The sequence below is a fragment of the Dama dama genome, chromosome 9 (assembly GCF_033118175.1).
Source record: "Dama dama isolate Ldn47 chromosome 9, ASM3311817v1, whole genome shotgun sequence".
Lineage (NCBI taxonomy): Eukaryota > Metazoa > Chordata > Mammalia > Artiodactyla > Cervidae > Dama > Dama dama.
The window spans coordinates 95,623,864-95,649,310 of NC_083689.1; the positions used below are offsets into that span (position 1 = coordinate 95,623,864).

Genomic DNA, 25,447 nt, shown 5'->3' on the forward strand with positions numbered 1-25,447 from the left:
CTTACTGCACTGTGGTCAGAAAAGATGACTGGAATGATTTCAATTTTTTTGAATTTTCCAAGACCAGATTTGTGGCCCAGGATGTGATCTATTCTGGAGAAGGTTCCGTGTGCACTCGAGAAAAAGGTGAAGTTGATTGTTTTGGTGTGAAATGTCCTATAGATATCAATTAGGTCTAGCTGGTCCATTGTGTCATTTAAGGTTTGTGTTTCCTTGTTAATTTTCTGTTTAGTTCATCTATCCATAGTTGTGAGTGGGGTATTAAAGTCTCCCACTATTATTGTGTTACTATTAATTTCCTCTTTCATACTCATTAGCGTTTGCCATACATATTGCAGTGCTCCTATGTTGGGTGCATATATAATTGTTATATCTTGTTTTTGGATTGATCCTTTGATCATTATGTAGTGTCCTTCTTTGTCTCTTTTCACATCCTTTATTTGAAAGTCTATTTTATCTGATATGAGTATTGCGACTCCTGCTTTCTTTTGGTCTCCGTTTGCGTGAAATATTTTTTTCCAGCCCTTCACTTTTAGTCTGTATGTGTCTCTTGTTTTGAGGTGGGTCTCTTGTAGACAGCATATATAGGGGTCTTGTTTTTGTATCCGTTCAGCCAATCTTTGTCTTTTGGTTGGGGCATTCAACCCATTTACATTTAAGGTAATTATTGATAGGTGTGGTCCCTATTTGGGTTTGCTGTTGTTTTGGGTTCACGTTTATACAGCCTTTCTGCATTTCCTGTTTAGAGAAGATCCTTTAGCATTTGTTGAAGAGCTGGTTTGGTGGTGCTGAATTCTCTGAGCTTTTGCTTATCTGTAAAGCTTTTGAATTCTCCTTCATATCTGAATGAGATCCTTACTGGGTACAGTAATCTAGGTTGTAGGTTATTCTCTTTCATTACTTTCAGTATGTCCTGCCATTCCCTTCTGGCCTGAAGGGTTTCTATTGATAGATCAGCTGTTATCCTTATGGGAATCCCTTTGTGTGTTATTTGTTGTTTCTCCCTTGCTGCTTTTAATATTTGTTCTTTGTGTTTGATCTTTGTTAATTTGATTAATATGTGTCTTGGGGTGTTTCGCCTTGGGTTTATCCTGTTTGGGACTCTCTGGGTTTCTTGGACTTGGGTGGCTATTTCCTTCCCCATTTTAGGGAAGTTTTCAGCTATTATCTCCTCGAGTATTTTCTCATGGCCTTTCTTTTTGTCTTCTTCTTCTGGGACTCCTAAGATTCGAATGTTGGGGCATTTCACATTGTCCCAGAGGCCCCTGAGGTTGTCCTCATTTCTTTTGATCCTTTTTTCTTTTTTCCTCTCTGCTTCATTTATTTCCACCATTTTATCTTCTACCTCACTTATCCTATCTTCTGTCTCTTGTTATTCTACTCTTGGTTTCCTCCAGAGTGTTTTTGATCTCATTCATTGCATTATTCATTTTTAATTGACTCTTTTTTATTTCTTCTAGGTCTTTATTGAACATTTCTTGCATCTTTTCAATCTTTGTCTCCAGGCTATTTATCTGTATCTCCATTTTGTTTTCAAGATTTTGGATCATTTTTATTATCATTATTCTAAATTCTTTTTCAGGTAGATTCCCTATCTCCTCCTCTTTTGTTTGACTTGGTGGACATTTTTCATGTTCCTTTACCTGTTGGGTATTTCTCTGCCTTTTCATCTTGTTTAGATTGCTGTGTCTGGAGTGGGCTTTCTGTATTCTGGAGGTCTGTGGTTCCTTTTTATTGTGGAGGTTTTACCCAGTAGGTGGGGTTAGACAATTGGCTTGTCAAGGTTTCCTGGTTAGGGAAGCTTGCATCGGTGTTCTGGTGCATGGAACTTGATTTCTTCTCTTTGGAGAGCAATGGAGTGCCCAGTAATGAGTTTTGAGATGGGTCTATGTGTTAGGTGTGACCTTGGGCAGCCTGTATGTTGACGTTCAGGGCTATGTTCCTGCGTTGCTGGAGAATTTGCGTGGTATGTCTTGCTCTAAAACTTATTGGGTCTTGGGTGGTGGTTGGTTTCAGTGTAGGTATGGAGGCTTTTGGACGGTCACTTATTACTTAAAGTTCCATGTAGTCAGGAGTTTTCTGGTGTTCTCAGGTTTTGGGCTTAAGTCTCCTGCCTCTGGATTTCAGTTTTATTCTTCCTGTAGTCTCAGGACTTCTCCAACTATACAGCACTGATAATAAAACTTCTAGGTTAATGGCAAAAAGATTCTCCCCCGTTAGGGACACCCAGAGAGGTTCACAGAGTTACATGAAGAAGAGGAGGGGAGGAGGGAGATAGAGATGAGCAGGACGAGAAAAGGGGGACTCAAGAGGAGAGAGACAGATCTACGCAGCTGTCTGTTCCCAGAGTGTTCTCCGTAGCCCAGTCACCTACAAAGATTCACAGAATTGGATTGGGAAGAGAAGGGGAAAGGAGGAAATAGAGGTGTTCTGAGGTAGAAAACAGAGAGTCAAGATTGGGAGAGAATAATCAACACACTCCTGAATAAAAATGGGAACTGAATATTGGATTCTTAAATGTTCACAATTTATATCATATACTGAAAAACAAAAATTAAAAATCTAGAGTAGAGGTTAGACTCTTAAAAATACTATATTAAAAACAAAAACCAAAACACACAAAAAAAATTTTAGAAATATATATGAAGTTTGGTTTAAAAATAGGGCTTCTCTTCTTTTTTTTTTTTTTTTGTAAGGTTATAGTGTATTGAAAATGAAAATTAAGGAGTAGTAGAGGAGTACTAGAGGACTTTAAAACAAATAAGAGAAAAGGAAAAATAGAGAATAGAAGAGAAAAGGGGGGAAAAAAGAAGAAAAAAAAAAAAAGGAAAAAAAATTTTCCCTAATTAAAAAATCGTAAAAATCTATGAAAATGAAAGTTAAGGAGTAATGGGGGAGTAATAGGGGATTTTAAAGGAAAATAAAAGAGAAAAAAGAAAAAAGAAAAAAAGAAAGAAAGAAAAAAAATAAAAAAAAGAGAAAAAAGTAAAATTATATCTAGGAGTTTCTCTGGAGCTGTTGTGGTCAGTGTGGGTTCGGCTCAGTTTCAGATAGCTCCTCGTTCCAGCTTACGCTTCTCGATATCTACAGGCCCCTTCCGGTGTAGTCAATGTTTCCTAGAGGGATTTTAATCTGTTGCACCAGTCCCTTCTGAAGCGGTTCCCTTTGTTTATTTGGCCTCTGTTTGCCGGTCTCTTCAGAGCCTCATTTCCGCCCTGACACAGGCGGGCGGAGGTGGACTCTTATTCAGGTAGCTAGTTCCGTCGCTCCGCGGGGAGGGGCTTGCGCCGCGGGGACGGGCTGGCGCTGCCGGGCGGGGAGGGGCTGACGCTGCCCTCTCCGTCTGCGCTGCTCAGGCTCCCGGCTGCTCTATATGGAGCGCGCCCCACGCTGCGCGAGGTTCCAGCCCTCGGGTGTTCCACAAAAGCATGGAACAAAAAGCTGCGCCTGCTCTCTGTGCCTTCCCCGTCAGAGCGGTCCAGGCAGCCAGGGGCTCGGTGGGCGCACTCTCCCCAGGTGTGGCGCGCCCCCTCCCCTCCGCGGACCCAGTCTCAGTTTCCGCCGGCGCCAGTCGGGTGCGCGCGCCTTCCGCCCTCCGCGTCCCCAGCCCCAGTCCCCGCCCGCGCCGGTCAGGTGCATGTGCCCTGTGTCAGGCCGCGACCCTCCCGGCCGATGTTGACCATGCAGAATCTCAGGAGGTCTTTGATTAAAAACTGGAGGCCAGTTTGCAGTGCGGTAGGGGATGCGGTCCTTGGGGCTGAGCCTGCCCCCTTTCCCCTCCCCCCTGCCTCCTGCCTCCGGCGGGTCTGGGCCGGTCCGCAGCCTGCGAGCTCTTCTCTGGACTTTCTCCATCCCTTTGTTCTGCGAACTGCCAGCAGTGTGTTCGAGCCGGTTAATTTTCTCTCTCTCTTTTGCTCTCCCACAGTTCAAGTTGGCAACTCACAAAAGCTCCCTCCGATTGTCCTCAGGGCACTCAGGCCCGGACCCTACCCCAAGCAATGCCGCCCGCTCCTCTCAGTTCCGCCCCCACTTGCTGGTGGCGGATGCGGCTGTCTGGGGTACTTTTCTGCTGGGAGTTGCTTTTATGCTCGTAATCTGTGGGGTTTATTTATTGTTTCCCTCCCAGTCAGGTTGCCCTCCGAGATTCAAACACTTCCCCCAGGCCCGCCAGTGCGAGGGTTTCCCGGTGTCTGGAAACGTCCTCTATTAAGACTCCCTTCCCGGGACGGATCTCCGTCCTTAGCTCTTTTGTCTCACTTTTTATCTTTTATATTTTGTCCTACCTCCTTTCGAAGACAATGGGCTGCTTTTCTGGACGCCTGATGACCTCAGCTAGTGATCAGAAGTTGTTTTGCGAAGTTTGCTCTGCGTTCAGTTATTCTTTTGATGAATTTGTAGGAGAGAAAGTGGTCTCCCCGTCCTACTCCTCCGCCATCTTGGCTCCTCTCTCTTCTGTGCATTCTTATCCACACTGATTATTCTTTTTAATATTTGCCAATTAAAGGGTGAAATATAGCATTTCTTCCTTTCATTTGCATTCCCTTCACCCTTTGAATTTCTGTGAATTGCCCATTTTTTACCATTTATTTTCAACACTTTCTTATCTACTGGTAGGATTCCTTCACATTAGGGATATTAACCCTTTAAGCTATATATTACAAAGTTTTCTGTTCAAAGAGAAAGTGAGGTGGGTAGGGCTTTTTTTTTTTTTTTTCAATCAGAGCACTTCTCAAAGCAGAGTGGGTGGAGTATAGTATTTGCTTTACTTTTTTAAGAAAAAAGAAAACTGTTTCTGAACAAAAAGACTAAAAGCTTTTAATAACATTAAAGGGTAAGTTTAATTGAGCAATTTTTCCCATTTAGAAACTTTAACAAATTCAAGTTTGATGGTAGATGGAACATATTTTATTAATATTATTGAACTTAAAAGCCACAATATTATCTGGGGATTTTCTAGTGAGTTCATGGGGCTTTGGCACAGAAGTGATCATTTGATCTGACAAAGGAGATGCACAGGCTGCATCATCTGGACCTCTGCACTGAGCCTCCTCCTTCCAGAAGGGCCTTAGTCAGATGGTCAGCTAAGTAATGTCCTCAGCCAACAACCGAGTGCTTACAGAGCAAGTCTCAGGCATCATGAACCGTGGCTGCCTTTCTGCAAGGGGCTGGCAGAGGCAGCACTCCCTTGATAGTTCTTGCTGCTGATGTTGTTCAGTTGATAATGAATTACAAGAAAAAGCACTTGGCCAATGAAGCAAATGCAGAGAGTCAAGTCTTACTACACAGCTTTGAAGGTGCTGCCATGGTAGAAAACAAATCAGAGCAAGGACCTGTCTCATTCATCTTCGTATCCTCAGCACCCAGCACGTTTCGTACAAAAAGAAGCCAATGAACAAAAGACTGTTTTGAGTATCTATAATGCATTAAGTTGTGTTTTGGAAAATCCAAAGATATAATCATGGCCATAGACAGTAAGGGAGAAAACACATCAATAAGTGAAAAGCTCATTAACAGGTAAAGTGAAAGTTGAGATATTAAATGAAATATATCAGTAGGCAGAAATAATAAATATTCATTGTCATTTATAAACGTCTACCAATCACTAAGGGCTTCCCAGGCAGCTCACGTGCTAAAGAATCTGCCTGTCAAGAAGGAGACGTAGGTTCGATCCCTGGGTTGGGAAGATCCCCTGGAGAAGGAAACGGCAACCCACTCCAGTATTCTTGCCTGGGAAATCCTATGAACAGAGGAGCCTGGTGGGCTATAGTCCATAGGGTCACAAAGAGTTGGACACAAATTAGTGACTAAACCACCACCACCACCCACCAGTCACTAAATGCTCATGCTGCTCAAGTGCACTCAGCTCTTCTGGCTGGGTTTTATCTTCATTTCAAACACAAGGTAACTCATAATCATGGAAATTAAATAATTTGCCTGAAGTCACACAGTTAGAAAGTGTCTGACTCCAAATCTCAGGCTATTTGTGTCATCTGTGATGCCTGCATCTCATAATTTCACATATTAAACTAATTGTGCTATGACCAACCTAGACAGCATATTAAAAAGCAGAGACATGACTCTGCCAACAAAGGACAATCTAGTCAAAGCTATGGTTTTCCTAGTAGTCATGTATAGATGTGAGAGTTGGAATATAAAGAAATCTGAGTGCAGAAGAACTGATGCTTTTGAACTGTGGTGCTGAAGAAGACTCTTTAGAGTCCCTTGGATTGCAAGGAGATCAAACCAGTCAATCTTAAAGGAAATCATCCCTGAATATTCATTGGAAGGACTGATGCTGCAGCTGAAACTCCAATACTTTGGCCACCTGATTCAAACGACTAATTGGAAAAGACCCTGATGCTGGCAAAAATTGAAAGCAGGAGGAGAAGGGGATGATAGAGGATGAGATGGTTGGATGGCATCACTGACTCAAAGGACGTGAGTTTGAGCAAGCTCCAGGAGTTGGTGCTGGACAGGGAGGCCTGGCATGTTGCAGTCCATGGGGTTACAAAGAGTCATACGTGACTGACCGACTGAACTGAACTGAACTGTGCTACTGAAATTTAGGAAAGGGAATGATCAGGTGCTCAAAACTGATGGTCTGAGGCTATGAAGATACTGGAATTTAAACTCAAGTACAATTTGTAACAAACAATAAACAAAAGTTTTTCTATCAGAGTGAAGTTGAATTAACTAGTGTCACTCATTAAAAACCACAGAATGCTGAGAAGAAATTAATTTTAGGTTTTTGGTATAAAGGGCTTCCCCTGTGGCTCAGCTGGTAAAGAATCCTCCTGTTATGCAGGAGACCTGGGTTCAGTCCCTGGGTTGGGGCGATCCCCTGGAGAAGGGGAAGGCTACCCACTCCAGTGTTCTGGCCTGGAGAATTCCATGGACTGTATAGTCCATGGGGTCGCAAAGAGTCGGACATACTAAGCGACTTTCACTCACTCACTATTGGTATAAATTTAGTTCATAAAAACGTTTCTTGAAATTTATTTCTTGTTTGTGACATGAAACTTAGATTCTTAGACTCAATCTCTAAAGAAACAATAGTACCTAATCTAAAGGACTTATTCAGATAGGATTACAAAAAATGAAGACATCTGCATTTATAGCCCACCAAATGGCACTAAATCTTTCTATATTCTTGTGTAGTTAAAGCCACCATCTGAACTCTCTAAAGCCTAGTAATAGTAACAGCTTTCAAGAATTCAAAATATTTATGTCTTCTAAAAAAGTTCATTCAACAGATTGTTGAATGCAAGACCACTGGGTTTGAGACATGAGAGAGCTGGTAAAACTAGCCCAGGATGGAGCTCTGTCATTTATGTATGTCATCTGCAACCAGGGAGGTCACTGGGATACTTGTTCCAAGCCTCCCTCTCTGTCCTCACCATTCACTCTCACCACAGCCATGGGCTTCCCAGGTGGTAGTGGTTACGAATCCGCCTGCCAACACTGCAGACACAAGAGATGAAGTTTCGATCCCTGGGTTGGGAACTCCCTTGGAGGAGGAAATGGCAGCCTACTCCAGTATTCTTGCCAGGATAATCCCACGGACAGAGGAGCCTAGCAGGCTACACTTCACGGGCTCACCATGACTCAGATGTGAGGGAGCATGCTTTTGCTTGCACACACACACACACACACACACACACACCCCTCTCTACACTGGGCTCTCACGGTGTCTATACAGTCCTATTAAATTTTTACTCTTTTGTAACTTTCTCCCTTATAATTGCCCTTGGTGTGCATTTTAACCAGATTCTATCAGTATGAAAAAATGTTAAGCCCTTATCTCATGTTTATGCTAGTAAGGTCTCTGGCCATAATTTAAAAGTCTGATTTATGATTTAAGGAAAAGGAAAGAAAAAGTTACCTATCACTCCATCTATCCGTCTACCTACCAACTTACCTATGCAACTACATCTGATTGAAATACTCCCATAACCAGTGATATAGAGGATTTGAGAAGTAAAATGTGTTATCTAAGATAAATTCATCCTATTAAGATTATAACTGTATGTTCTATAATTAACAGAACAATAATTCTTATATGGCAAATCATGTCCATTATGTTAGGGAAAAGTCAAAAGAAAGGAAAATATATAAACCACTCTTTTTATCCTTTTTACCTTTCAAGGGGAATGCTTGTAAATAATGCCTTTCTATTTTAATAAGCTAACAATAGACAGGATCTGGCCTCTGACTCTTACCAGGAAAGTGAGTTTCCAATTACAGGCAAAAGCTTGTGATAAGAAGATCATAAAAAGTAATTCATTCTTTATGGTTTATTTTAATTTCAGAATTTCAATTACTGCCATGTCCTTCCAGAGATATTACCTGAGTACATTTAATGGTTCCTTGATTTTCAGAGGGATTTTAATATTTTATTACTGATGAGAGTAAATGTTCTCATTTATTTACACAGTGAAGGTGAGAACTGAAGGACGGATTCTTGATGGTAAAGCTAACTCTTAGTTATCTGGAGATTTACTCTCCCACTTAACCATCACAATTAATCCTTCCACAAGAGAGAAGGCAAGATGAAAATCAAAGATTAGGTCTCTAAATAGCTTGATATGTCTATGTTTTTGCTATTTGTTAACAGCCCTAATAAAATGTATTCAATGAGAAAGAATAAATCATTTATTCAGCCTCTGCTTAACTGAGCATTTCTATATTCCAGGCATGGTTCACAGCCATGAACAAAGCAAAATCCTTGCCTTCACTTTCTAGTGGAGAAGACCTATATATTATGTATCATGTGATGATGAGCATTTTGAAGAAAAATAAAGAAGGGTAAAGCAATAGGGAGTATCCAGAAAAACTTCTGTGATAAGGTGGTGCTTGAATATAAACATAAGTGAAATTAGGGCAGGAGCCATTGTATATTCTCAGGAAGAGTGGTCCAGACAGAGGCAGCAGTTGGCTAAACGGAGATTGTCCACTTATCCACTGGGGGGCTAATTTATCTGAGATCCAACATCTGTCATTAGCCAGCAGCACAAGTGTTTACAAAGCAAGCTTAAACTAAGAACAGGAAGAATAATCAACTTCATATTCTTCATGATTGAGAAACTTACCCACATCAAGGATAAATTTCTATGCTGACACTTTCTATATGAAAAATATTCCTCTCTGTATCAAAAAGTGTTAATTCAGAAAGATGGAGACCAGAATTTAGCCATTACACTACAACAAATATAAGTACTGAAAAAGTAACTACCTTTTTCATTTCTGCATTTCATCATCCAAATCTGAGTTTCTCAGCCTTGGCACTATTAGCATTTTGGTGGGATAATTCTTTGTTATGAGGCTTCCCTGTTCATGGTAGGATGTTTACCCACCATGGCTCAAGTAGCACCTCCCATTCGTGATAAGCAAAAACGTCTCCAGACATTGCTAACTGACCCCGAGTCTACATAAAAATGGAAATGACCTCACTATCACCTTTTCCAACTGATAGTCCAAACACTTTTTCAGGAGAGCTAAAGAAGCATGCAATACGGTACATGTCTAGCATGCCTTAGGCAATTTCCAGTGATAAATGTCACACACCAAATTAGCTGCATGTAACTTTTCCTGAAACCATTAGAATAACTATTATTCAAGTCACCCCACAGTTTAAGGCAGTCTGAATATTTTCAATAACAAATGACATGCCTTTTTCCTGCGATCTAATATTTAGCTTAGTCTAAACAGAATTCGAACGTGACATCTTATCATGAGCAAGTCACAAGCAGAAAACATCTTCAGAAACCAGTCCCCAGGCCCCATCACCCTTCTCAATCATTTCGGATGAGGACTCCCCTCTCACACTCTCAGCCACTCTGCAGTGAATTTTCAAACTGATGCTACATGATTCCAATCCTTTTAATTTTAGCAAATTTGGGGAGATAGTGAAGGACAGCAAATCCTGGTGCGCTACAGTCCATGGGGTTGCAAAGAGTCGGCCATGACTTAGGGATTGAACAAGAACAATGACATCTACTTCTGTTTAAATCCTTCACTCTGTTATTTAACAGTCCTATTGTGCATTGACTTGATGTGAGCAGCTCCTTTCTGCACACTTCTTGATTTTTCTGATTTTGCCCCACTTGAGTAACTCAGCATCTCTCTAAATCCACCCCCACCCCCGGAAAGAATAAAGAATCCACTCACAGAGATCCACCCGTGACACCTGGGGACTTCACTGAAGGTTTGCCGGAAGCAGAGGTGATCAGCGAGGAGCGCCTCCCTTGGACACTCTGCTTCCCAGAGTCCTTTCGGTCTCTCTCCTGTCTCCCTTCCCCATTTCTCCCTCTGACTGTGCTCTCTCGCCCAGCGCCTGCTCAGCTTCACAGTGACCCTAGCAGAGAAAAGATTTGGCCAACTACCGCCCTTCACCAGTCTGCCCCTCGCTAAGAACGGCTCTTACACTTTCTAATCATTTTTTAAAGGAAAAAGCATACTTCATGACATCACACGAAATTTAAATGTCAGTGTGCACAAAGTGTCATTAGACGATAGCCACCTCATTTGCTCATTATCTCTTTATTTTAAAAAAAAAGTCTATAATTTGTATCATGTGGGGCTGCTTTCCCACTGGGCGGGCAGACAAATGGTTACAAGAGAGACTGCATGGCCTGAAAAGCCTGAAATATTTACTATGTAACCTTTCAGAGAAAAGGTGGTTTGCTAACCTCTACCATAGAGTAATACCAGGCCAAGCGACTTGTTGAAGTAATTCTTCCGCGCACACACACTGCAGCCTGGGCACCCAGAGGAGATGGTACAGGCGTGCGTGCGTGTGTGTGCGCGTGCACGCGCGCTCCTGCCGCTGTGTGGACGTGCGTTTCAGGCTGTGTGGATGGGTGCTGTCGGCAGGGACCCAGTGTGTGCTCCCTTACCCATCCCCATCACCCCTAAGTGTTCGCTGGGCACATGGACCCTCATCAACCGAAAAAAAAAGGCAGGGTTTTCAATAAATGTCGGTTTTATGCGTAAATTTACTTGCTAAAATAGAACAAACCACTTTCCCCCCTAGATTTAATTCTCTTTCATTGAATCTATATGAGGAAATGGAGAACCATCGAAAATGGACAGAAAACCAGGTCATCAAATACGAACAAGAGCAGTTCAGCCGGGCAAACCAGTATCTGGCCCTCCTGCAGGAGAAGCTGGTAAGGGCTCTGTTCTTCCCCTGTCTAGATGTGAGCAGTGAGTCCGAGTCTCCAGAGCTATACTTGAAACCTCACAGTAACCTTCAGCGCCTCAGTAACTGACTTTTTAGCACTGGAATAGGAATCCAGAGGCCTGCCTTCTGGTCCTGTCTGCTCCTCCCCAATTCTGTGACCCCCCCAGGCCTCCGGGTATCTCTCCCTGTAGCAGCGTAAAAACAAAGAGAGCTTTTAAAAGTACAGATTCCTGGTCCCAGCCCAGAGCTGAAGCATCAGACCCTCCAGAGCCTCCCCTGGGGATCTGCTCCCGGATAAGCTCCTTGGGTGACGCTCAGACACGATAAAATCTGAAAACTGCCTTAAACAAGTCGTTTTTACCTGTCTGGAGATCTGCTGGTAGATCAGAAGAGGTTTCCAAAACTCCTTTTCCAGGTCAGACCTTGTAGAGACACCCCCAGGCTTCGGGGTCAGGCGACAGGCATACAGAGGAAATCTACTGCAGGCTCCCTCCTCCAACCAGCAATGCCGGCCACGCTGCTGAGCCCCGACGGGAGCGCAGCACGGCCAGCCTTGCAGGTGATTCAACTAAGACAATTCTGGAACTTCAGGACAGCGGCTTCCGGCAGCCCGGGAAAGGACGCTCCTGTTACCCAACCTGAGCTTGTTGATGTGGATGGAGGCAGGAGTCCCAGGGAGGGAGGTCAGCGTTACAGCTTTATCACTGATACGGCTGTTGAAGGACGTGTGGTCCGATCTGCCCCAAGCGGGCCCACTGGTTCTGCTACGGGTTTAGGCAAGACTCCTCCACCAGTTCTAGGCCGCACTAGGTGAGAAGGCGGTCATCTGCGGGCAGAAGGCGCCTATCGCGAGGAAGAGAGGCTGGAACCCACCATTCTTGAGGCGGGTGGGCCCAAAGAGCATCAAAGGGGGCCAAGTCAGCCTCCTGCGTTTCTTTCTTCCCTGCCAGGGAGTGAGGAGGGCAAAGAAACTCGCTTGTCTCAGGCTGCCTCTGCAGCCCCACCCTGCTGCATGTTAGAATCACCTGGGGAGCTTGTAAATGCCATCAACTCCTGGGTTCACACAGCCCATTAAATCAGAATTGTGTGTAGGGGTAAGGTGGGGTTGGGAGGGGCGGGGGTGGATAATGGGCCAGGTGATTCTAATAGAAAGCAGAGATAGAGAATCACTATTCTGCCTGAAGCCTGTTCACATAGAGACAGAAAGTTCAGGGAATAAGAACGTCTAATATTTAGGAGAATGTCCCAGAAGCTCAAGTCGAGCAGAATGTAAAATACCTTCCTTGGCCACACTTCTTTAAATGCAACAATTCCAAATCCTCCAGGCATTTCATAAGGACCACAGCCCTTTTTCTTCTCCCATAGCATGTAGAATTTCAGAAACTACAAATGAACAAGGCCAAATAAAGGAATTAACTTACACTTGTGAATAGCTTTAGATCCAAGGGAACCTGGTTTGGAAACTCACATTTATCACAGGAAAGCAAACTTGTTAAAATGCATTCTCTAAGATGAAATTCAAATCCACAAAGGTTTTCAGCAGTTTTATCACATGACCTCTTTTGTAGGATATGTCGGAAAAAAACATGGAAGAAAAATTACTGAAGCTTTCAAAAAAGTTAGAGAATTTCATTAACACAGAGAAGTATAAAGCAGATCTGAACAAAATAAAGCATACAGAAAATAAACTGTCCAAGAAGATAAGCCAACTGGAAAAGCACATCTGGGATGAATTAGAGAAAATGCAGGATGAATATCAATCGGGTGAGCAGATACCTTTATTTTTTTTTTTTTTTTTTTGAGCAGATACCTTTAACTGAGTCAAGAACATCAGTCCTTTCTTATCCAGTCCTTCAGGGTTTTCTGCTTTGAGCTAATGGCCAGGGAGGAATCTTGTCATTAGTCAAGTGACATTCTTTGTATTTCATCCGACTTTCCTAAATAACCCATAGAATGTCAGCGTATCACCGGAGGGAAGGTAAATATGCAAATTTAGTTTCTCACTCACACGTTTCAGGGTCACAAGTTGCCATTGCGGTGAGATTTATTTTTTAGTCTGTAAGATCATAGAATCATAAAATTGTCAGACCTGGAAAATCCTCGGAGATCATCAAGACCTGACTTGTGGTTATATCATGAAATTAAGAGTCTAGGTCAGATGTCCCTCACTGAACTGCAGGTAATGAGCCTGGACAGTTGTCAAACTGGAGAGAGACCTGACCTTTAGAAGTCAAGAGAGAGAAATGAATGAGCAGAGTTCAGTATAATGACTGCTTTTCTTCTTAAGGAGGCTAATGGCAGCAGTGTCAAGCTGAGCTAACATCAAAGAGGATTAATTTGAAAGGCTCATCTAATTTGTCAAAAGGAAGGATGCGGGGATAGGTGTTAGCGGAGCAGCCAACTGCCTCGAGTCACAATTTTGAGAATTACCAGGAATCAGAAGGTTCCTTTATGAGAGACAACCCCAATTTAACTGACCCAACTTTTAGGGTTCTGCTTGCTATTTACCCATTAAAAATGGAATTTACTCATTCTGTGAGTACAATCCCAGTATGAACTGAAGAGTAATTTGTAATCTATATGTTTCTGCACTTTCCTAAGGGTGAGCCTAACAAATGGGGACTCCCAATTAATGGTTTGCTTTTATGCCTTTAACAAAAACGTGCTGAGAAATGACTGTGCGAAAGCCTCTAGTGAGCCAGCAGTGGACTGTGCCCTGAGAAGCTTGAGGTCTGGTAGGCTGTGGTCCTGAGTGGCTGGATTTTGATATAACAGAGACACAAAGTGCTGGGGGCAGGCGTGGGGGGAGCAGCTGGCAACGGACCAAGTCCTTCAAACAGGTTGCTTTCAGAGAAGGTTTAAAGTCTCATCTGTGGCCTTTACCTTCAATTTTGTAACAAGAATAAAAAAAAAGAGATCATCCAAATTTCTTGTCCAAGTGGATAGAAAGAAAATATTTTAAATTTCTCTCTTGAAATATAGAATTATTTCATTATGCAATCTACAGGGATGGAGAGGAGGGACAGAATTGAAATTTTGCAATGAAGCCAGATACTAGTTGAAACACCGTTGCTAATGCATTCTGATGACATTGTAAGAAAAAGATTATTATACATTTTTAGACCATTTTTAGACTGGTCTTAATGGAATTTAATATGCTTTGATTAAACAATGATCGATTGTGGCAGGACTGCTGACTAGTAACTTTTGTTAAAAATTTTTTTAAAGATCCAATGCCTTATTTAGCTTCAATATACCTATTTTCATATCCTCTTCCAGGATTTAAATCGATTCATGACTCTCTCAACTCCCTCCAACGAATACAGAAAACAAAAATGGATTTAGAAAAATATAAAGTACAGAAAGACCTAAAGAAATTGCAGCATAAGATAGCGGAACTCCAGGAATCATAAACTTTCCAGTCATCTTCTCTTTCACCAGTCAGCGGAGTGGTTTCCTGGGAAAAGTTGAGGGAAAAAATCTCTTTGAGATGTTTACTGCTTCTATTTCTTACCACCTTTCTAAGGTGATGAATGTACCAGAAAACCCAATAAAGCAGGGAATTTTATGATGTCTTGGTTAATTTATTAGTGAAAAAGTTAGGGAATGTCTTTCCATACATGCCTTTATATTTTTATTTGTCCACAAATCTGCATGTTATTCCTATAGGCCTGGTGAAGTAGGCCTGGTGTAATATATTAAAGAATGGCGCAAACTGTGGGAAATTGGAGACAACTTACTGGTCTAAAAAGAATAGCAACTATGCAGTTCCAGTCCATTATTTACATGCAAGTAATCCTGCAGATGACACCACCTTTATGGCAGAAAGTGAAGAAGAACTAAAGAGCCTCCTGATGGAAGTGAAAGAGGAGAGGGAAAAGTTGGCTTAAAGCTCAACATTCAGAAAACTAAGATCATGGCATCTGGTCCCATCACTTCATGGCAAATAGATGGGGGGAGAGTGGAAACAGTGGCTGACCTTATTTTTCTGGGCTCCAAAATCACTGCAGATGGTGATTACAGCCATGAAATTAAAAGACGCTTACTCCTTGGAAGAAAAGTTATGACCACCCTAGAAAGCATATTAAAAAGCAGAGACATTACTTTGTCAACAAAGGTCCGTCTAGTCAAGGCTATGGTTTTTCCAGTGGTCATGTATGGATGTGAGAGTTGGACTGTAAAGAAAGCTGAGCACCAAAGAATTGATGCTTTTGAACTGTGGCGTTGGAGAAGACTCTTGAGAGTCCCTTGGACTACAAGGAGATCCAACCAGTCCATCCTAAAGGAGATCAGTCCTGGGTATTCATTGGAAGGACTGATGTTGAAGCTGAAACTCCAATACTTTGGCCACCTGATGTGAAGAGCTGACTCATTTGAAAAGTCCCTGATGCTGGGAAAGATTGAAGACAGGAGGAGAAGGGGATGACAGAGGATGAGATGGTATCACCAAATCAATGGACGTGGGTTTGGGTGGACTCCAGGAGTTGGTGATGGACAGGGAGGCCTGGCATGCTGCGCTTCATGGGATTGCAAAGAGTCGGACATGACTGAGTGACTGAACTGAACTGAACTGAATCCATTATTGTGCAAAATTTTATTTTTCAAAAAAAAACAGAAATCTGGTTTTATATGAAACCATTTACAAGCATTAGCAATTAGTTCTTAAACTATGAGGGAAATGTCTCTGGGGCAGATACAGCCAAGTGAACTGTCAGACTGCAACTTCTAATGCAGAGGTTTTAATTTTCTAACAGTCCCAATATCTATACCAAGTCTAACTTCTGTGTATTTAAAATACTGATTCATTGTACTCAATTGGTATCAGAATTATGAGCAAGTAAGAGTTAACTATCTAAAAAAAAAATCTAAAAAAATAACAGTTTCCATGAAAATCATCCAACATAATTTTATCCTGCTGCTAAATTTAGAAGCACTGCAAAAATATGAATTCAGTTCAGTTCGGTTCAGGTGCTCAGTCGTGTCTGACTCTTTGCGACCCCATGGACTGTATAGTTCATGGAATTCTCCAGACCAGAATACTGGAGTGGGTAGCCTTTCCCTTCTCCAGGGGATCTTCCCAACCCAGGAATCAAACTGGGTTCTCCTGCATTGCAGACAATTCTTTACCAACTGAGCTACCGGGGAAGCCTTAGGCAGAAGGTGCAGCCTAAGCAAAGGCCTGGAGGCCAAAAAAATGCGACCCAGGCCAGGAACAGAAGTTCAACACAGTCAGAACCTAAAGTGTGGTGGGTGGGGGGAGGGGGGTGAAGTGAGCAGGAAAGAGCAAGTTGGAGGAGTTAGGGGAGTCGGGTGTCTGATCACAAAGGGCCGTATAACTCATGTTGAGGAACTTGGGCCTTATCTTAAAAACAAAGTCTTTGAGGGATTTTTTGCATAGGAGAGTGACGTGATAAGATTTACATTTTAGGAAAACCCCTCTGGCTGTAGAGTATAGACTACAGACACAGTGGGAGAACAAACGTGGGTGAAAAGTAGGGAGACACTGCAGGAAGAGTGAGAATGCTGAGCTCAGCTTTAAATTAACTGATTTGAAGGTATGATGAGATGTCCCAAGGGCTTCCCTGATAGCTCAGTTGGTAAAGAATCCACCTGCAAAGCAGGAGACCCCAGTTCAATTACCTGGGTCAGGAAGATCCGCTGGAGAAAGGATAGCCTACCCACTCCAGTATTCTTGGGCTTCCCTGGTGACTCAGCTGGTAAAGAATCTGCCTGCAGTGCGGGAGACCTGGGTTTGATCCCTGGGTTGGGAAGATCCCCTGGAGAAGGGAAAGGCTCAGTTCAGTTCAGTTCAGTTGCTCAGTCATGTCCGACTCTTTGTGACTCCAGGGACTGCAGCACACCAGGCCTCCCTGTCCATCACCAACTCCCAGAGTTTACTCAAACTCATGTCCATTGAGTCAGTGATGCCATCCAACCATCTCATCCTCTGTGATCCCCTTCTCCTCCCGCCTTCACTCTTTCCCAGCATCAGGGCCTTTTCAAATGAGTCAGCTCTTCACATCAGGTGGCCAAAGTATTGGAGTTTCAGCTTCAGCATCAGTCCTTCCAATGAACACCCAGGACTGATCTTTTTTAGGATGGACTGGTTGGATCTCCTTGCAGTCCAAGGGACTCTCAAGAGTCTTCTCCAACACCACAGTTCAAAAGCATCAATTATTGGTGCTCAGCTTTCATTATAGTCCAATTCTCACATCCATACATGACCACTGGAAAAGCCATAGCCTTGACTAGATGGACCTTTGTTGGCAAAGTAATATCTCTGCTTTTTAATATGCTTTCTAGGGTGGTCATAACTTTTCTTCCAAGGAGTAAACGTCTTTTAATTTCATGGCTGCAGTCACCATCTGCAGTGGTTTTGGAGCCAAATAAAATAAAGTTGGCTACCCATTCTAGTATTCTGGCCTGGAGAATTCCATGTACTGTATAGTCCATGGGGTCACAGAGAGTCGGACACGACTGAGTGACTTTCCCTTTCCCTTGAGATGTCCTAAAGGAGGTGTCCAGTGATTAGTGAGACCTAAGGATCTGGAGGTTGAGACAAAGAATGGAACTGAGGATTTAGCACAGAAATGGTTAGTGAAGATATGAGGGAGGAAGAAAGAGAGTACCTAGTCTTGGGAGGGAGAGGGGGGCATGGGAGGCGTGAAGATTACATGAGAAACTCAGACCATGAGAGAATCCAAGGACACCTCACACTTAAGGAACAGGCAGAAGAGGAAGCTTGGTGAGTGTAGGGAGCCAGCAGTGAGGTAGGAGAGGAAGCCTCATAGTCTGAGGGTTTCAATCTTCCCTGGGAGTTCCTGCTAGCAGATGGTGCCAAGCATCAACTTGGGAGTTCTACCGGCAATGCTTCAGATCAGATCTCTCCCTGTCAACGAGGTCCCTGTCCTACGATGTAAATAGAAAGTTGGATGTATCACACAACTCAGTAGAGAAAGCTTATACATGCTTTCCCGACTGCCCTTCCGTATAAAATAAATGTGCTGCATCTTATCAGACGCAGAGAGGGGGGTGAACCCTCCCACACGGAGGAAGGATTATTGTCTGGAAAAAAACAAGAAGCTGTTTCGGCCCCTACACAGCTCGCCATTTCCCTCTTCAGGAGATTCAAGTCACACACTTTTGTGGTAAAGTTCTGCTGTTTAAGATCTTCCCTTTATTATATAGTCATGAAACTTTCTAACTCCATAGACTAAATTTCCATAACCCCAGGTTCCCAGGTAGAGTTTTTCTTACCTCATTTTCAGATGATATTTATGAGATGTGAGGTAAAAATGATCGGTGTGCTCAGGCCCTGCTTTACAATCCCCAGAGACGGAAACGGAGAAAACAAGACAAAACAAAAATCCAAACTTCTAATGCTGGGAAGTCTTGAGGGATCCTGAGGTCTGACACACCCGAATTTAAAAGCAGCACCACAGCCACTGTATGTGCAACGTTGGATATGCTCTCTAACTTTGGGGTCAGTTCACTCATCTTAACGTGGGAACAATACCACTAAGATTTAAAAAAAAACTGAGCCGTTACCAGGTATCAGAGATGGTTCCAAGCACTTTACCTGTATTAACTCATTTAATCCTCCAAACAGATGTGTGTTACTGAGGCATAGAGAGATGAAGCAATTTATGTTAAGTATGAAGTGCTGCTAGTATGAAGTCGAGCCAGAATTTGAACTCATCAGTGCAGAGAATTTGCTCTTAAACATTCTGCTATATTGTTTCTCTGAATATGTGTCTGATCCATTGTAGGTATTACACCTGATAAAGGGACTGATTAATAATAATAAACAGTCTTAAATCTTTACGGGAAAAAACAAGTTCCTAGTACTCTTTCAGGCAACTCTGAATTGAATCGGTGTTGTTCCAAAAGGACCCTGTACTGTGTGCATTGCTTGTCCTCAGTCACTTCAGTCATGTCAGACTCTCCTGCGCCCCATGGGCAGTAGCCTGCCTGGCTCCCCTGTCCATGGGGTTTTCCAGGCAGGAATACTGGGGTGGGTTGCCATGCCCTCCTCCAGGAGATCTTCCTGACCCAGGGATCAAACTTGCGTCTCCTGCATCACAGGCGGATTCTTTACCACTGAGCCACTGGTGAGACCCAGAGCCATATGCTATGTATACTGGTTTGCAATAAACCTAGCAGTGAACAAAGCAGTAAGAAGTGCAAACTATAGTTTTCTCCTGGAACAAAATTATACTGAGGAAGTTCTTCTACTTTAAAAGCACTTCTTATTGTTTCTGGGGATGGAGGCTAACAGCTACTTCTGTGGACTACTAGAGGCGGGTAAGGTGCTGGTGCCAGTGATCTGTGAAGCGTATTTCCTCCAGAAGTTCTGGCCATCAGAAGCAAACCCAAGAGCTATGAATGCCAGGTCAAAGTCATTAGTATCCAACTAACAGATGCTTCTCCAAAAACTGCTATGTACTACATTCACAAGAGTGACATTCAGGGTTGGGCTTCAAGTGCCCAAGGCCTACACAGAAGGATAGGAATGATGCTGGATAAACCTACTCCTGCAGTCCAAAGCCACTCCTAAACCAAGGAACCTACCTAGTCTTTATTCTTAAAACCCATTGCTTAGCACTTCAAGGCTTTTACATATTCACAATAGCACAGTCTTCACAACACAAAAGTCCTCAAAAAGAACAAACACACACCCATGTACCTTCATGGATACTTCTCGGCAAGGACTGGTTGATAACTAAGGAGAGCAAGGCTTTTCAAAGCCAAGGAGGTGCTAGGTACCTAAGACATACGAGGGTCAAAAGAAAGTTGGTCAGTGTTCATAGCTATCCACCACTGCCTGAATTTGGGTCAAGTGAGTTAATAGGTCATTCTGAATAATAGTTCTTTGATAGAAAAGCCATCCAACCACATACAGAGCACTAACTCTGAGGCATTATAGGGCTGACCTCAGGCAATTTTGAAATATATTTCTTTCCACCTTATTGAAGCTGCTTTATGACAATATACATTTGATTTCTCAGCAGTGATTGTCTCTCTAATCTTCTTTCCACACAAACTTCTATTCCATCTGGCTTTTCCCTTATGCCTAGAGACCCTTGTGTCTCAAACATAAGAGAAATCAACACCACCAGGAATGTACATAGGCAAAAAAACAAACCAAAAAAAATCCCACATAACTCACTCTGCCAAGATATAACCTGCAGTTGTCTTTTTTCCATACCACCTGACTTCTTTACAGGCTAATCTCCAAACTTCTAAAAGCAGGAAATATTTTTAACATTAAAACTGTTTAGGGCTTCCCGAGTGGTCTAGTGGTTAAGAATCCACCTGCCAATGCAGGGGACATGGGTTTGATCCTTAGTGGGGAAGATCCCACATGCTGCAGAGCAGCTAAGCTCAGGTGCCACAACTACTGAGTCCACACGCAGCAATTACTGAGTCCTCAGGCCTAGAGCCTCTGCTCTGCAATAAGAGAAGCCACCACAAGGAAGATCCATGCAACAAAGAGGAGCTGCCACTCACTGCAAATGCAGGAACAAAGACCCAGTGCAGCCAAAAATAGATAAGTAAAAATAAATCTTAAAAAAAAAATTTGTACACTATTTCCCCTTTCTTGAGCTGTTAAATTGGACAAAACACTTAAAACTTTTAAACCAGAATGCTGTGGTTTTCCAAAATAACTCCCAATCTCCTGATACTAAAATATGCAGCATTTTTTTTCCACAGAGATTAAGCAATGGCCATATTTTATACAATCAAAGGGAAGAAAAGAACATTAAAAAGGCAGAGTTGCAAACACTCTAGTTATTTAAGCCATCTGGGAGTCAGATGGACAATATCCTTGTTCTACTTAATGGGTGTCCATTGGAGTACAGAATGAAGCAGGGAAAAGGCTAACAGAGTTTTGCCAAGAGAATGCACTGGTCATGCAAACATCCTCTTCCAACAACACAAGAGACAATTCTACACATGGACATCACCAGATGGTCAATACCAAAATCAGATTGATTATATTCTTTGAAGCCAAAAATGGAGAAGTGCTATATAGTCAGCAAAAACAACACTGGGGGCTGACTGTGGCTCAGATCATGAACTCTATGCAAAATTGAGACTTCAATTGAAGAAAGTAGGGAAAGCCTCTAGACCATTCAGGTATGGCCTAAATCAAATCCCTTATGATTATACAGTGGAAGTGACTAATAGATTCAAGGGATTAGATCTGATAGACAGACTGCCTGAAGGACTATGGACAGGGATTTATGACATTATACAGGAGGCAGTGGTCAAGACCATCTCCAAGGGTGAAAAAAAACACAAAAAGGCAAAATGGTTGTTGAAGGAGGCCTTACAAATAGCTGAGAAAAGAAGAAAAGCAAATGGCAAAGGAGAAAAGGAAAGATATACCCATCTGGATGCAGAGTTCCAAAGAATAGCAAGGAGAGATAAGAGAGCCTTCCTCAGTGATCAATGCAAAAAGTAGAGGAAAACAATGGGAAAGACTAGAGATCTCTTCAAGAAAATTAGAGATACCAAGCGAACATTTCATGCAAAGATGGGCACAATAAAGGACAGAAAAGGGTATGGACCTAACAGAAACAGAAGATAAATAAGAACATGTGGCAAGAATACACAGAAGAACTATATAAAAAAGATCTTAATGACCCAGATAACTATGATGGCTTAAAATTAAAAATAAAGATCATGGCATCCGGTCCCATCACTTCATGGCAAATAGATGGGGAAACAATGGAAACAGTGACAGATTTCATTTTCTTGGGCTCCAAATTCACTGCAGATAGTGACCATAGCCATGAAATTAAAAGATGCTTGCTCCTTGGAAGAAAAGCTATGACCAACCTATATAGCATATTAAAAGCAGAGACATTTCTTTGCCAACAAAGGTCCATCTAGTCAAAGCTATGGTTTTTCCAGTAGTCCTGTATGGATGTGAGAGCTGAGCACCAAAAAATTGATGCTTTTGAAATGTGGTGTTGGAGAAGACTCTTGAGAGTTCCTTGGACTGCAAGGAGATCCAACCAGTCCATTTCCTAAAGGAAATTGGCCCTGAATATTCACTGGAAGGACTGGTGCTGAAGCTGAAACTCCAATACTTTGGACACCTGATGGAAAGAACTGACTCATTGGAAAAGACCCTGACGCTGGGAAAGATTGACGGCGGGAGGAGAAAGAGAAGACAAAGGATGAGATGGTTGGATAGCATCACCGGCTCAATGGACATGAGTTTGAGCAAGCTCTGGCGGTTGGTGATGGACAGGGAAGCCTGGCGTGCTGCAGTCCCTGGGGTCGCAGAGAGTCAGACATTACTGACTGAGAGACTTAACTGAACTGAACCACGATAGCGTGACCACTCACCCAGAGCCAGACACCCTGGGATGTGGCCAAGTGGGTCTTGGGAAGCATTACTATGAACAAAGCTAGTGGAGGTGATGGAATTCCAACTGAGTTATTTTAAATCCTCAAAGATGATGTTGTTGAAGTGCTGGACTCAATATGCCAGCAAATTTGGAAAAATCAGCAGTGGAAAATCAGCAGTGGCTACAGGACTGGAAAAGGTCAGTTTTCATTCCAATCCTTAAGAAAGGCAATGCTAAAGAATGTTCAAACTACCGCACAATTGCACACATTTCACACGCTAGTAAAATAATGCTAAAAATTCTCTGAGAGGCTTCAACAGTATGTGAACCATGAACTTCCAGATGTTCAAGCTGGTTTTAGAAAAGGCAGAGAAACCAGAGATCAAATTGCCAACATCCATTGGATCATAGAAAAAGCAAGAGAGTTACAGAAAAATATCTACTTCTGCTTTGTTGACTACACTAAAGCCTTTGACTGTATGGATCACAACAAATGGTGGAAAATTCTCAAAGAGATGGGAATACCAGATCACCTTACCTGTCTCCTCTGAAATCTGTATGCAGGTTAAGAAGCAACAGTTAGAACCGGACATGGAATGATGGACTTGTTCCAAATTGGGAAAGGAGTACATCAAGGCTGTATATTGTCACCCTGATTTTTTAACTTATATGTAGAGTACATCATGTGAAACACCAGGCTGGATGAAGCAGAAGCTGGAATCAAGATTGCGGGGAGAAATATCAATAACCTCAGATATGCAGATGACACCATCCTTATGGCAGATAGCAAAGAGGAACTAAAGAGCCTCTTGATGAAAGTGAGAGAGAGAAAAAGTTGGCTTAAAACTCAACATTCAAAAAACGAAGATGATGGCATCCTGTCTCATCACTTCATGGCAAATAGATGAGGAGACAATGGAAACAGTGACAGAGTATTTTCTTGGGCTTTGAAACCACTGCAGATGGTGATTGCAGCCATGAAATTAAAAGATGCTTGCTCCTTCAAAGAAGTTATGACCAACCTAGACAGCATATTAAAAAGCAGAGAGATTACTTAGCTGACAAAGGTCCATCTAGTCAAAGCTATGATTTTTCCAGTAAGGAGTGCAAAGAGATCCAACCAGTCAATCCTAAAGGAAACCATCCCTGAATATTCATTGGAAGGACTGATGCTGAAATTCCACTACTTTGGCCACCTGATGCGAAGAACTGACTCACTGGAAAAGACCCTAATGCTGGGGAAGACTGAAGGCAGAAAGAGAACAGGATGACAGAGGACGAGATGGTTAGATGGCATCGACTCAATGGCCATGAGTTTGAGCAAGCTCCGGGGGTTGGTGAGAAGACAGGGAACCTGGCATGTTGCAGTCCATGGGGCCACAAAGAGTTGGATATGACTGAGGGAGAGACTGAAAAACAAATCAGAATAAAGTATAACCTTTTTCACCTGCACACACAATTCCATTCCAGTATTTATAGAAGCTGGCTTCCATTAAGTCAAAGTACAGGTCTGCTCATGTACCTAGAACTGATTACCCACCTTTCTACAGTGAGGATCTTTGAAAAGGGCTTCTACCTGAAGAAGGTTTGTAAGCGCTGGTGCAGGGGGTGTGGGGAGGGGCAGCAGGACCGCTCACTGAACACCAGAGGTGCTGCTCGGCATGTGCTGCACGAAGTTTACTTGTGTTCTGCTTTAGCTCACTCTGGACTTGGAAAACGTTGGTAGCCTTAGTATAATGGAATGCTTCCATTAGAAATCTAGCTCAAGGCCCTGAGCTAGATTAAAAATTAAAAGGTCAGGGACTTCCTTGGTGGTCCAGTGGTTAAGGCTCCACAGTTCCAATGCAGGGGGTGTGGGGTCCTTGGATTAGGGAACTAAGATCCCACATGCCAAGTGATGTGGCCCAAAATAGAAATAAAATATCACTAATTGCTTAAAAAAATAAATAAAAGGTACAACTCAAGCTTTTGCATCACATGACCAGCCAAAAGTATTTCACTTCTCAAGGTCTGGAAGTAGGATATATAAAGCATTTTCTCAGACTTTCACTTTAAAAATAACAATAACAAAAACTATCACATGGAATGAATAAAACTGGGTTAGGAAGTTCTGTAGATCTTCTTGGTGCTGAACTATGACATAAGCCTTACAGATTGTAAAATAGTTGGAACTAATGTACAGAACTAATTTTTTTATACTTTATTTGCTGCTGAATTCTGTGAAGTTTCAATTGTCAAAAATAAACTCACCCAAATATGAAATGTAATGTTTCAGATTGCAAGGTAATATGTAATGTAGTGTTTGTAAAATACTTATATTAACTAGTGGTGTTTTGATTTGCATAATTTGCTAAAATGACTTCATTTTAACATCCACTGATGTAGATTAATAATCTAGGTTCAGATTTAAAGACTGATGGGAAAATGGCACATGTATACTTTTCAAGTTTTAGGAGTTTGCTGTTTTAAAAGGAGTAATTTAACTTTAGGGGTTTTTAGAAAATGGGTTTTCTCACAGTCCATTGCTGGCAATTGGCAGTTCTAGTAACACCAGCACAGAGTATTAACTGTTAAACCTTTTTAACAGTGAGGTGAGTAACTCTGAATAAAGTTTTAGAGAGAAATTTAAAAAAAATAAATTTAAAAGAGAAATTGAAACAAAAAAAAGACTTAAAAAAAAAAAAAAAAAAGACTTATCCAGGCACATCCCTTCAACACTGAAACTGAGTTTGAAATATATTCCTTAGGTTTTGTGAGTATAATCCAGTGCAGTTTCTTTTAAAGAGAAGAGAAGCATAATATGTAATCAGCTAGGTCGGTGACACTGTGTTGTAAGTAGAATGTTGAGTGAGAATAGTTCATATATTTATTACAGAAATAAACAGCCACACATTCCTAAGAG

General features: G+C 42.2%; 1 protein-coding gene across 1 annotated transcript in view; it reads left to right on the plus strand.

Moving 5' to 3' along the window:
- The window catches only part of FAM81B (family with sequence similarity 81 member B), a 58,981-nt gene extending 44,386 nt beyond the window's left edge, over positions 1 to 14,595 (plus strand). Inside the window, exons 8-10 of the mRNA XM_061149501.1 lie at positions 11,033 to 11,168; positions 12,751 to 12,946; positions 14,462 to 14,595. Coding sequence (XP_061005484.1) covers positions 11,033 to 11,168; positions 12,751 to 12,946; positions 14,462 to 14,595 — 466 coding nt within the window. The remainder of the gene's footprint in view (positions 1 to 11,032; positions 11,169 to 12,750; positions 12,947 to 14,461) is intronic.
- Positions 14,596 to 25,447: the final 10,852 nt, after the last annotated feature.